We start from the raw sequence: 14636 nt of genomic DNA on the forward strand, positions 1-14636 counted from the left end.
GTTGGTCTTCCTGTGGGCCTGTAGACCTTCCGGGCCTGCAGTCTTTCCTTCTGTTCTTCCATAAGAGTCTCCAAGCTCCATCCACTGCTTGGCTGTGGGTGTCTGCATCTGTCTCAGTCAGCTGCTGGGTGGAACCTCTCAGAGCACAATGTGCACCTGTGTACAAGTATAACAGAACATCATTAACAGTGTTAGGAATTGGTGCTTGTCCAGGGGATGAGTCTCAAGATGGGTCAGTTATTGATTGGCCATTTCCTCAGTCTCTGCCCCATCTCCCGTGCCTGCATTTCTTGTAAACAGGGTAAATTTTGGATTGAAAGTTTTGTGGATGGGTTAGTGTTCCTGTCACTCCAGTGTGGTTTGTGCTTGGCTACAGGAGGTGGCCTCTGGAGGGATTTTATAAAAAGTAGGTCTCTATCTCATTTCACAAGGAAAATTTAACTGTGCACATAAAACACTAGATGAGAAACATAGGTCGTACCTTTGCTGCTTTTTTTTTTCTTTCATGTCCTAAGCAATGGCCTCGTATAAAAGGGTATATTGATGGAAACAGATGCAGAGACCCCAGCCACACATTAGGCAAAACTCAGGGAATCCTGTGGAAGAAAAATAGGATTGATTGTAGGAGCCAGAGGGTCAAGGACACCACAAGAACATGGCCTATAAAATCAACTAAACTGGACTCGCAGAGACTGAATTACCAACCAGTGAGCCTGCATGGGACTGGCCTAGGCCCTCTCCACGTGTGTCACAGTTGTGTCGCTGGGTCTTCATGTGGGACTCCTAACAGCAGGAACAGGGGCTGTCTCTGACTCTGTTAACTGTCTTTGTGTCTCTCTCCTCCTGCTTTGCCTCATGTAGCATTAATAGAAGAGGAGGTGCCTTGTCTGTCTTACTGCAACTTGATAAGCCATGACTGTTTGACGTCCATGGGAAGCCTGACCTTTTCTGAGGAGAAACAGAGGAGGGGTGGGTGGGCAGGGGAGAGAGTGGGGGTGGGGAAGAAGGATTGGGAGGAAGAAAGAAGGAGGGGGAAGCTGGGGTAGAGCTATACAATAAATAAATATTTAAAAGGAGACATATTGAGGGAGACAGTAACTAACCTGAAGCTTACAAAGGTTTGATCTGACTCCTGGGGAGAAAGTTCTCCAAACCCAGTACAGAAATTGCCATATTCAATTATTCTAGAAAAGCCATTCATAAGACAGGTATGTGGAGCAAACTGGCCTGTCCCTATACTGTCAAGATTTTCTTGTAGCTAGGCAAGGTAAAATAAGCATGGAATATATATTTTCACATACAGATGTGTACACCATTTACATTTTCTACATATGTTACATTATGTATTGTGTTTTCCTATAAAACTAAGAAAAAACATACAAAGTGCTTCCTGCAATTAAATCTAGAAAATGTGGTTGTCTTGATAGAAATCACTAAGAGTTGGAGAAACCTGTTTTCTCCGCCTCTGTCTGTCACACACACACACACACACACACACACACACACACACACACACACACACACACTACACACACAGTGGTTAAAAATCAGACATGTGTGGGCTGCCTAGTTTTAAATCTCAGCTTTGACTTTAGCTATATGACCTTGTTGAAATTTCTACAACCTCTGTGCTTCCTAATTTCTTTTCCAGAAAGAATAATGACTGCCTTCCGCGGAGGGCTAGTGGGTGACCTAAAGCAGCTAAAATACATGAAGTAATGAGAAAAGTGATAAGCAGCACAAAGTGCTAAGTATTGTGTATCTGTCCTGTAAGCTGACAGGAAATTTGTCTCTTAGTCAATATCTGTCTGGTGCCCGACTCATTAGCATTCTTACACCACTGGAGATGGCTTAGCTTCCATCTCCCCCTTGCTTGGCCTCATCAGCTACGGCTCACCCATTTCCTAATGTCTCAGGGCCCTTCCTTGCCAGAAAAAAAAAACAGCTTAGGATCTGAGGCTGTTAGAGTTGCTTAACTTTGCTCATGTGACCTTTGCTTACCTCCTAGGTTGTAGTTCCCCAATTAGAAGGAGCTAAAAATCCTGTTAACATCATATATTTATTAGTTTTGGGACACCTTTCCCAAATCTAAAGGAACAGATCAGGCATATTGGAGAAAGTCCTGCTTCCTTCAGTTGTTTTTATGTAAATCTTCACTATTGTCTTTGCAATGTTGTGGTGTTTTGGACACAACATAAAAGATTTCTCTTCTTCCTTTTATTCCTTTGAACCTAGCAGTTGTCTGCGGGAGGTGATGGTGCTGATGATGGGGGTTGTGTGTATATGTCCTTAAAGTGTGATCTGGCTTAACACCTTAGCTTTGATGCTACCATGTCTGCTTCGTAAATATTGCATTTTCTTGAAGGCATCGTTGTGAAAAGCAATAATGTTTTTGCAGCTTTGTAAGATGGCAAAGCTGTTCATAACAGCTTCTTGGTAATTCATCAGCTGTCCAATTTACCTCTCACCTTCCCTTCTTGTCGCGCCCACCTCGACCGGCAAGGAAGACGCAACACCGTTGGATCCTTCTCAATCAGCCTTTATTGCAGGACACCTCATTGATAGTACGGGGACCCCGGAGAACAAAGGCAGTTGCCTTAAGTACAAAACAGACAGCATGGCTAAGGACTTGTCCTCTAGGGATTGGTGGAGTAAAGGCATCCTATTAACATGCTTATCAACTATGGCCTAGTAAAGATGTCAGAAGAAAGCTAAAGGTGGTAAATAATACAAGCGACCACTAGATGTCAGTGCTATAGATAATTGCTCCCAACATCTTCTCATCTCCCTTGCACAGAAAGCAACTGCATGTGAATGACTTCCAACTCAGATTCTTTTATTTAAAGATTTATTTCTTTATTATACATAAGTACATTGTAACTGTCTTCAGACACACCAGAAGATGTCATTAAAGATGGTTGTGAACCACCATGTGGTTGCTGGGAATTGAACTCAGGACTTCTGAAAGAGCAGTCAGTGCTCTAACCGCTGATCCATCTCTCCAGCCCAACTTAGGCTCTTTTGTCTGATGTTGCAGAGTTTGAGGCGAACAAACGGAATAGTAACAGGAAAACAGGAAATGGGGAGTTTGCTGTGTCCTCCCCCACTTCTTTGGGTCCTGTGCCTGTTTTCTCTCCCTATATGCTTTGATGTTATTATAACAGTAAGATCCTGATTCAAAATGGCAGCACATCTTTCCGTAGTATATCTGCAACCTTCATGGTTTTCTTTTGTGTGTATAAGCATGTATATGTACATGTACATGCATGTACACATGTAGGGGGCAGGAGGCTGCTATTGGGTGTCTCGCTCTACTCCTCTGTGCGTTATTTTTTTAACAGGGTCTCTCACTGACTCTGGAACTTATCAATTCAGCAGGACTAGCAGGCCAGTAAGTCCTAGGCATCTTGTTTCTTGTTTTCCCTCAAAACTAGCACTTAAAGTGCCCAGCACCATGTGTGGTTTTTTCATGCATGTACTAGGGATCTAAACTGGGGTCCTCATGTTTGCATGGCAGGCACCCACAAAATCACTTCCCTAGCCCCATTTCTTTAATAAAACGCCTTCTTGCTTTATTTCTCATGGAGACCTTGATCTCAGAAACCTCCTGCCTCAGCCTCTTCAGAGCTATAAGTATAGGTGCAAGCCACTTTGCCCAATTTTAAATATCCTTTGTAAAACACACTCTCCCTCTCCTCTCTCCCTGTCCCTCCCCCTCCCTTCTCCCTCTCCCTCCCTCCCTCTCCCTCTCCCTCTCCCCTCCCTCCCTCTCTCTGCATGTGTACAAAAAACATGTGCCTATATGCGAATGTGCCTGTGGAGGGTGTCGAAAAACATTTGTATGTCTTTTCCAGTTTTTCTACACCTTTTTTCTTTTTGAGATCATGGTCTTATTGCTGAAACTGGAACTTGCTGTTTTGGCTAGACTCTTTGTTGGCCTGTGAGCTCCAGAGTCCTCTGTCTGTCCTTTCCCTGCCCTAATGCAGTCATGGGTGCTTAGGGATACACCTGACTTTTTGCTTGTATGTTAGGGATCTGAACTCTGGTCCTCATGCTTATGCAACAAGCAGTTTATACACCAGACTAGACTGTCTCCCTATCCCTGCATTGCTGCTTCCAAACTTGCTTACTCCACCGCCTGTGCAATCTGATCTGCTTCACAGGGCACATTCTCTATAGTTCCCACCTATACTTTCTATACTTTATTCGAATCATTCTCTGCCTGGGCTTCCCTCCCTCTAACCCCACTTCTTCATGCCCACCTGTTGCATATTTACCTAAGCCAGATCAGCTACAGAAGACATTTTATGATCTTCTGTGATTATCAAGTGGCAGAATTAGATACTTCCTGGTATGTTCTCATGGGGCTTTACTGTATTTCATTATATCATTTGAATGTTCTTTAAATTAGAATTATTTGTATTCACACTTCATTCTTTCTACTAAACATTAAGTGCCTTGAAGGCAGAAGCTGTGTTTTTCATCCTTATATTCCACTCCTTGTAAATGGCAGGCACTCACTGTTTGCTGAAACAAAAGGTTCTCCAAGTGACCGTTAATGCTGGAGCTTTAGAAATGTCTAGGTGGAGGGCGATGATCTATTTGAGCAGACACTTTCTTGTTTGGCATTGACTTGAGATGGAAGATCCAGAAAGCAGTCTGGGTATCTGGGCTAATTTACCAGTAAATAGGTATTGTTCCACCGGAACCACAATTCTTAGTGCCTTCTGAACTCCTGGACTCTCTATAGGGTGGATGATGTGAGGGTGAAGAGGAGGGAGTGGGTGGGGACATTTCTCACGGAGGCAGAGAGAAGGCAGAGGAACTTTAACCAGGGGAATAAAACAAAGACTTGGAAAATGAGCATCCGAGAGATTTCCCCTTAAAGTTGTCAAATGCATTGGTGATGGCTTATTGATCGTCATTTGAGAGGGTTTAGAAACATCAAGAAGATAAGCCTCTGGGCATGCCTGAGAGGGATTATCTAGATTGAGTTGATTAAGGTAGGAAGATCCACTGTAACTGTGGGAGGGATCTATGTGGAGTCTTAGAGTGAATAAAAAGGAGAACGCCCGCTAAGCACCAGCACTCACTGTTCTTGGTTTCCCATTGCCCATGGAATGTACCTAGATGTCTCAAGGTCTGTCTGCTGTCATTCCCCTGCAGTGATGTGTACCGGAACCGTAAGCCACAGTAAGCTCTTCCTTCCTTAGATTGCTTTGGTACTTCTGTCAGGTATGTAGCACTAAGGAAAGTTAATACAATGTTTCTGAAAGGAGCTAAGGGTCTAGGCCACTTACATTCCAATACACAATGTAAGCACATGCCAAAATAGCTATTTACTTAAAAAAGTTGTCTGTAACCTATGGTATTTGTGAACACCCGATGTATTTGTTTTCTTGCAGTGACTATCAGTAACAGTCCTCTCAACAAAGGACTTGTGAACTTGTACTAGGGAAGAGTGGACGATGACAAGAGTAGATCTTATTTTACAGTTAGTCTTGGAGCAGGGGCATTCTCAGTAGTAAAGTGTTTGCTTAGTGTGTATGAGGCCTTAGGTTTAATCCTCACCACTCAAAAAGGAGGAATGGCATCCAGTTGGAAAACCATATGCAAGTCAAGTTCTTGCTGCAATTGAGAAGAAAATTAATGTGGAACCAGTAAGACCTGGGTACCTCCCAGGGCAGCCTGGTACTTAGTCTTTGAAAGAGTGAGGCTAAGATTGTCTTCAATATCACAGAATGCTCCCCAAAGGCTTTTAGAGGTAGGTAAATGCACACAAACAGGTTTGCGGAATTACTCCACTGGTATCTTCAAGGAAGATGAATTTTTATACATAAAATTTAGTATAAATGTATATAAAATCATTTATCCAAGCCCACTAACTCGAAACAAAGTTCAAATCAAAAACTGGATCCTTTCACACACCGACTAATTTGCCAAAGACAATTATTGAGACAACCTGAGTTATTTTGAACTAAGGGTTAACATGTAACTGAAATAACCTTACTGTATATTCAAATAAAACTGCAAACAAAACACTGGCCTTTCAAATGCCTTCCAAGCAATTTGAGTTGTTTTATTCACATCGTGAAGACAGATATTCCCTGGAGTTTTTCCTGTTCAGAAAACATTTCAAGACCTTGCTCTTCTGGGCTGCTTCTTGACATGGAAACATTTTAATGTCATTGCTTTAGCCTTGATTTGGAATTTTGCCTCTTCAGCCAACTTTCTGCTCTACTAGTTGTGCTTATTTTTTTTAATGCAATGGCTCCCAGTCTTTCCCCTTCCTAGGTTCCATACTTCGACCTAAAATTTCTCAACAAAATATATTTACTATGGCATATCTACATACACATGTACATACATGTAGGTATATTACTGGGCCAATTCTTTCAAGCAAATGTTCTGTAAGTAATCATTTTGTACAAGGTATTGTGCCAGGCACAGTGGAAGGAACAAAGCAATGGAAAAATCTCTGCTCAGGGAGCTCGTTGTTTAACTAAAGATTTTCGAGCAAAGAATATATTACCTACATTTCTTGTTACTGTGACAAAATACCTGGCAAAAGCAACTTAAGTAAAGGAAGGTTTGGTGGTTGGAGGATATGGTCTATAATAGGAGAGCAGGAAGGGCAGCAGGAATGTGACAGCGGCTCACACTGTGTCTGCAGTGAGGAAGCAGGCTCACTCTGTCCTTTAATCCAGTCTAAGACCCCAGACCATGTTGGGGTGCATCCCACACTCAGGGTGCGTTTTCCTTCCTTAGTTAAGCTTTCTAGAACTATCCTTATAGGCACAATGAGAGCTCTGTTTCTTTGGTGATTCTAAATGGTCACGTTGGCAATGAAGACCAACCATCAGGAGATGGTTTCTCATGTTTGACTTGTCCTGTTCACAGCCCACCAACTTCCTAAATCAGCCTTAAGTTTGTTATTAGCCCATCCAATCCAATGCTGCTGCTTCTTCTGAAAAAACTTAACGTTTCCTTCCCCTCGAGATGGAGAAATGGCTCAGAGGTTAGGATAACTAATTGCTCTTTCAGAAGACTGGAGTTCAGTTCCTAAGCATTCATGTCAAGTAGCTCATAACCACCTGGGATACTAGTTCCAGAGGCTCCTACATTCTTTTCTGGCCTCTACGTGTATCCCACCAATGTGCATGTATAGATACAGTCACATATGCATACATAAAAAAATCTTAAAAAGTCAATATTTTCAAGAATATCATAAAGTTCTTTACATGGAGTCTCATTCAAACCTTGTTTGCATTTTAAATTTCTTCCTTCTTAACTTTTAAATCTCTAACTCCTTCCTTTTTAGTACATGTCTCATCGCCTTCTGGTGTCTTCTACACTTGTTCACTGAAAGTGTCCTGTTTGCTTCCCGTTTCTATGTTTCTAGGTGGCATGACTCAGTTGGTTCTTATCCTACCTTGATGCGTTTCAAACACCCACCCCCACACCAACCCTCTTCATCTAGATTGCAAAGTGTTTGAAGACAAGGCCTTGCATAATGCATCTTACAAAGAGATGCTTAATAAATGTTTGATGAGGAAGGCAAAGAAAGAATTATGGAGCTGCATGGCAAAAGAATTATTTGAGAACAGAGAATTCAGTTAAAGAGGCCTTTTGAAAAGTGTGCAAAGGGTCATAAAGGAATCAATGTATTGGCAACTTGGCTCAGATCCTCATCTTACTACTAGAGGAACTTTAGGGAGATCCAAAGGACAATAAAGAAGGGGTTTGGAAGTGTTGAGAATTTACATGGACTTTTATGAACAAGTTTGCTATGAGACTGTTTCTAGTGATCTCAGATGCTGCACCCATAAAGTCTTACCAACATGACTCCCCCAAGGTGGATGAGAGAGAAGACTATGAGGCTTCAACCCTACACAAAGAAGTACGAGTGACTGAGGAATCCTGAGATTGGGAGAAAGTCTTTCCCAAGGAAGTGCATATCAGTTGCTAATACCAAATTATCAGCTCTGCAAAGAAAATATACATACAAATAACATACAGACTTAGCAAGTCATATTTAGGAATACAGATGACAACAACAACAACACACACAGATACACACACACACACACACACACACACACACACACACACACACACACACTAGCATGTAACAACGATTAGTGAAAAAAAGAGGCCATGAATTTGAAGGCAAGTAGGGAGTGAACGTATGGGACAGGTAGGAGGAGGGAAGCAAAGGGAAGGAGGAAATTATGTAATTGTATTAAAATATCAAGAAGAAAAGAAAGAAAAAAATCTTTTTTTCAAAACAGTTACTAAATCCAAGTAACTATAATAACATTATAGATAAAGGTGAGTAAATCAGAAGTAGACATGAAGGGAAAATCATTTCATTATTAGTTCCCATATGCTGAGTTTATGCTAACACAAAGAACCAATTGGACGTAGCAAATGAGCAGTAGAAGTTGCCCTTTTTTTTTTGTAGGATTGTCATTCAGTTCACTCCAACAGATACTGACATAATGTCTATGATGCACCACTCCCTATTCTGGAGACAGACAAAGCACAATCTCTGCCTCCAGACTTCCTGTTTAAGTGGGGAAGACACGCTAATACAATTACAGTGATCCAAAATAGTAAGCACGATTACTGAATTATCTAGCAAGTGTTATGTAAATGTAAGCAGGAGAGTGCCTGATTGTATAGTTACCAATGAGGAAAAGGGAAAGAAGGGATGATTGCAGACTTTGCCTTGGAAGATAAATAGAAGTTTGCTCAATAAATGAGGACATGCCCTGCCAAATAAAAGGATAATTTCAGGGAAAAGTATAGCACAGGCGAACTCATGGTATTTTAGGGGAACGATAAGACGTCTAAAATGATTAAAGAAAAGGATGCCAAAATAAAAGATGGGTAGTGCAAAAGGATGCTGATTATCAGAAAGCAAACACAGATATTTGTTATAGTGGACGTGAGAGGACGGATGTGTAATTGTTAAAAATGCGCCATCAGAACGGACCCCTCTGGAGCCTGTCTTGTCTCTGTCACTCCTGATTGTGTAGGCTGCAACAAGTCACTTAATCTCTCTGGGCTCGTGTTTTCTTCTATACTGAATGGAAATACTGATACCTTCCACAAGGGATTGTTTGGGGGATTGAAAGATGATAAATATAATCTATTACACTGGTGTCTGGCATACCATGAGTGTTCTGCAGAGGGTAATCCAAGGACTAGTTACAAGTACCAAGGCATGGTGCCACTCTCTGCTATAGCAGTAGCAGCCTGGGGGGAAAAAAAAACTAATGGGAAATGTCTGCTTCTGGATCTCTAAGCAATAGCCCTGGGAGAACTAGGTAGATCTCTTATTCCCAGAGGAATGGGAGTTCCTTGAGATGATATGATGCCTACCTTGAGAAAATAGAGCTAACTTAGGGGAAGAGAGAGAAGTCTGAGAACAAACAACAATGGAGAAGGGCCAGAGGGACTGTTCATTTAGGATAAATAAACGCTGTCCCTATTGCATTCCTCCTGGAAAGGGGTAATAAAGAAAAGCAAGGTTGCCATTAAGTGGCAAACAATTTAATTAGATAAGAAATATAAAATTGGGGCTGGATAGATGGTTCAGTGGTTAAAATGGTCTGCTCTTGCAGAGAGCTCAGTTCAGTTACCAGATGCTACATGTTGGCTCACAACCATCCATAACTCTAGTACCAGAGGAAATGTCATTGTCTTCTAATCTCTAAAGGCATCAGACACACTCACGGTACCCATATGTACATGAAGGTAAAACACTCAGGCATGTAATTTTTCAAAAGATCTTTATAAAAGAAATAGGAAAGTTTCCAGCAGGAACTGAGGAACTATGTCCAGTTGATGGCGTCTCAGAACGGAAGAGTGACTTTTTCTTAAAGATGTGGCCTGTGGTAGGTTGACCATGCTCTAGTGGATGACTCCACACCCAGAAGTATACAGGCAGCACAAATTGGACTCAGTGGTTTTTTTTAAGCTTTGGAAAAGAGAACAGGAAGTTGAGGAGGGTACAGGTGGATCTGGGAGGGATTAAGTGAAGTAGTTAAGGGTGGATATGATCAAAATATATTATATGGAATTCTAAAATAATTAATAAAACCATTTAAAAATATCCAGCAGGGATCCTAAGGAGAAAGGAGATAACACAGCCCAGGGGCAGATATTTTGCTGAAGTTGGATTTTGTAGAGGGATCTTTTGAAGAGAGTGACTGACATGCAGCCCCCCCTCCCCAGCTAATACAGCACATCCAGCTCCTTACCTTTTGACGCTCTTAAGAAAACCATTGTCTATTTCTCAGCTTTCTAGAGCTCTGCTCAAGTGGTCCTTGAATAGACTCTTGGAATGATTGCTCTTCTCTGGGCCAGTGCTCCATGTGTTGCTGAAATGGAAGTGAAGCTCGTTTGTCAGCCCCTGCCGATGTTTCCCCCTCAGCTAGCCCAGGGATTTATTTAACAGAGCTCAATTTGAAATATGGCTTTTGGTACTTAATTAGCATTATGTTATGGAACAAGTTACTAAAATTCTCAAAGCCCCAGTCTCTACATTTGGGAAGTGAGAAAAAAATGGCTTCTGTATTACAAAGTTATAATGGTATTTTAATACATGGACTACTTTTCTGTGTGGTGTTTGGCATGTCGAGTGCTTCAATGATGTTGCTCATCTTTCCTTTCGTCATTATATCTGGTGAAACCCATGATCTCCTGCATTCATTTAGCACCTCCTGGGGACTTTGTACCAACCAGTATCAGTAGTAGTTGAAGAAAGGAGGTAAAGAAATCTGCCCATGCAAAGACAATGAACAGTGGCTTTTTATTCAACTCCATCCTGACTTTGTGGCAGAGATATGTTGATGTAGAGACAGGATCTCAAAATAGGAAAAGTATTTAGATATTGGATAGAATTTTTCTCTAAGCCAAGAAATATGAGTAAAACATTATGACAACTCTGTGAAAAATATCTACACATTCATATGCTTAATGTAAAATCTCTCTGCACATCCACATATTTAAAATCAGAAAACTGAAAACCTTTTAAGACAGAAATATGTTGTTGCACTGTAATCGTAATATCATTGTGCCTGTGGAAGAGGCTCTTCTTTCCTTGAGATACATGAATCTTCTTGCCTTCTTTTTGAAAGAACCACAGGAGGACAGGTTGATGGAGTAAAGGGATTTGCACGGTGGGAAAAACATGCCCCCATCTCATCTGTCCTTCTGCCCAGCCTTCCATTAACCATCATGACCTACCAGAGGCCTGGAGAGCTTCCTATCTGTGGTGCTTCAATGCCTTTGCATCATTAATATCATCATCTCTACTCTTCTTCTAGGAGTGGATCGTATGGAGGGAGGTATGGAAGAAGTGCATGTTTAGCTGTCAGTCCGAACCTTTTAGAGCCAGCAGGGGACAAAAGCAATAATCATTGTGTAATACTTTGGACTCTCTTGGCAGGTGAATACTGCTATGCACGAGGCAAAACTTATGGAAGAGTGTGACGAGCTGGTAGAGATCATCCAGCAGAGGAAACAAATGATTGCTGTCAAAATCAAAGAGACAAAGGTAAACCACAGGGCAGCCAAGGTGCAGTGACTTCTCACAAAAGTCAGAGTTCATTCCTGGTGATGGCAGTTGGAAATTGAATAATAAAATAAAAAAGAAATGAGGTCATAGGGAGAGGTACCAAGAAGTAATGCTTGTCTTTTGCTACCAGTCTGATAAAAAAAATGATGGCAGATCTGGGTGATGCAAACATTCTATACTTTGACCTGGATGTTGGGGCATGTGTGTGTGTGTGTGTGTGTGTGTGTGTGTGTGTGTGTGTGTGTGTGTGTGTGTTTGATCATTTATTTAGGATGTGGGTATTTTACTTTAGCATGTTTTGGGGTTTTTGTATGTATGGGTGTTTTGCCTGGATGTATGTCTGTGTGCCATGTGCATACAATGTTCTTGGAAACAAGAAGAGGCCATTGGATCCCTTGGGGCTGGAGTTATAGCCAGTGATGAGCTAGCATCTGGGTGCTCTTGAAAAGGAATCGTTACTCTCAACCACTGAACTATCTCTCTAGCTTCTACTCCCCTGTATTTTAAGGTAATAAAAATAAAGAAATGATGATAGAAACATGGATTGGCTCAGAAGAAACGTGATCAACTTTTTGACTGCGTAGGCCTTACAAAAAGTGTTGAGACATTATTATGATTCTGTAAAGGGCTCATTCTCATATAGTAGAGGTATGCATGGTAAATCAGAGCATTATGATACTGAAGCCAGGAATGCTTAGAGACATACAGCAATTTCTGGTATGAGTTATGGAAGATGTAAACTAGACTAATGCTAGAACACATGGAAAGGAAAACCATAATAATTGCTAGAGAGAAAATGATCTCATTCGACTTACTCAACTTAAGAGATGAGTCAATGAACTTTCTCCTCTTTTTCTTTCTTTTCTTTCTTTTCTTCCTTTTTTCTTTCTTTCTTTCTTTCTTTTTTCTTTCTTTTCTTTCTTTTCTTTTTCTTTTTACCTTCCTTCCTTCCTCCCCTCCCTTTCTTTTTTTTTTTTTTTTGGAGTCAGGGTTTCTCTGTATAACAGCACTAGCTGTGCTGGACCTCAATATGTAGACCAGGCTGGACTTAAACTCACAGAGACCCACCTCTGCCTCCATTGTGCTGGGATTAAAGGTATGCACCATCACACCCAGCTGAATGGCAGATTTCTAAGCAGGGAGCTAAAGAGTAAGAGTCAAAGACATCAGGTGAGAATCTCCATGCAGCTTTTGTATGTAGTGAGGCCGCTGGGAAATGATAATGACTATAAGCCTATTCTATGGGAACAGTGTGTAGAGTTATAGGTACCTCAATTGATGACCAATACTTTGTGTCATACTGAATGGTTGCAGCTAACAATGAGCTGAAGTTTCCAAAAATACATTGTGGTAGGTATATAGGTACTTAGAGAAATATATACATGTAAATATATACTCATAAATAAAAATGAGGTACTTTTGTTAAATATGTGCAAAAATACATTGCCAATAAAATGTATACAATAGTGATCTCTAGGTGCTAGAAGTGCTTTTAACATTGGTATTTAAATTTTTCTGTAATTAACACACATTGCTTTTAGAATCAGAACAATGTTATCAATCCAAAGAGGATTAGGATGTAGAGGGCTGAATGCAGTGTAAGTGATCAGGTTATACACTGGAAAGGAGACTCAGCAGGTAGGGTGAGAAGGTGAACAGTTGGTTCAGGGGTCATGGGATATTAATTACTCTTATTTTTAGAATCACTGCGGCAGATCTCCTTCATATTGTTTTATCGTTTTTAATTAAGCACAGTATGTTTTATGTCATCTTTTCTCTTACCAATTCTTTTAAGGTTATGAAACTGAGAAAGTTGGCCCAGCAGGTTGCTAATTGCCGCCAGTGTCTTGAACGGTCAACAGTCCTCATCAACCAGGCTGAGCATATCCTAAAGGAAAATGACCAAGCTCGCTTTCTGCAGTCTGCAAAAAATATTGCCGAGAGGTATGCGTGTTCCTTATGTTCTTTTGAAATGCCTGCTCTTGTGAAAGGGGGCTGGCATAAAGTCACTTCATTCTCTTCAGGCATTGTGTAGTAGCTGCCACCTGAAGATTTTTACCAGCTAGGTAATTATTGGGCCTTAGTGACAAATTACCCTGCAGATTCCTGGATCCTTCTCTGTCTTTGCTGCCTGCCAGCTCTATTAATGCAGAACCCAGCATAGGGCTACCTCCTGCCTTTAGCTTCCTGCTAGGTCCTGAGCAGTCTGTGATAGTTGTGGTGTGTGGGAAGACAAACTCCAGGTTACATTGAGAGGAAGTGCCCTTCCTAGGCCTATGCATGTTTTTATTTCCTTAAATCAATTTCACTTCCTCTCTTGCCTCCAATTCCTCTCCCATCCCCCACACCAATTTTTCCTCCCTACTTCATGTGACCTTTCTTTCTTTTTTCTTTTTTTATTGGATTTTTTTAAATTTACATTCCAAATGTTATTCCCTTTCCTGGTTTCCAGGACATAAGCCCTCTAGCCTATCCTCCTCCCACTTCTAGAAGGGTGTTCCCCCTCCCTATCCACACCCCTTCTTCCCCCCCCCCACATTCCCCTGCACTAGGGGTCCAGCCTCAGCAGGAACAAGGGCTTCTCCTTGGTGCCAAACAAGGCCATCCTCTGCTACATATGCAGCTGGAGCCATGGGTCTGCCCATGCCAAACCCATTGAGTTCATTTATTGTTGTCTGTATGTATGTGGGTGGATGTACAGTTTTTGTTGTTTGCATTTAGTGTAAATTCCTTAGAGAAGTAATTCTTTGACTTTTAATTAATCTCTTTGTTCTTTGAAAGTTAATGTCATGAGCCTTCTTCCAGTGTATCAGAGAACTCGTAGATCAGGTCCAGAGTCTGTGCTCTAAAGTAAATCATTATCCAATTAGCCACCAATTATTCAAGGGGCTACAGTAGACCATTAGTCCAGATATGATCTTCTTTACATATTCCCCTCTCATTCATTGAAGACTTGGTTTTTAGCTCATGATCTTCCTATTGGTACTGTCATCATTTTGAGTAAGTTCACTTGGACAGCTAACCCATTCTTACCTAGCCATTCACCTTC

The 14636-nt window shown here is 41.3% G+C and overlaps 1 protein-coding gene across 1 annotated transcript in view; it reads left to right on the forward strand.

Annotated features, from left to right (window-relative positions):
- Mid2 (midline 2) overlaps positions 1–14636 on the forward strand; it is a 97837-nt gene that overhangs the window by 59121 nt on the left and 24080 nt on the right. Inside the window, 2 exon segments of the mRNA XM_032889799.1 lie at positions 11459–11566; positions 13383–13531. Of these exon segments, the coding sequence (XP_032745690.1) occupies positions 11459–11566; positions 13383–13531 (257 nt within the window).

Source organism: Rattus rattus, chromosome X (genome assembly GCF_011064425.1).
Source record: "Rattus rattus isolate New Zealand chromosome X, Rrattus_CSIRO_v1, whole genome shotgun sequence".
Taxonomy (NCBI): Eukaryota; Metazoa; Chordata; class Mammalia; order Rodentia; family Muridae; genus Rattus; species Rattus rattus.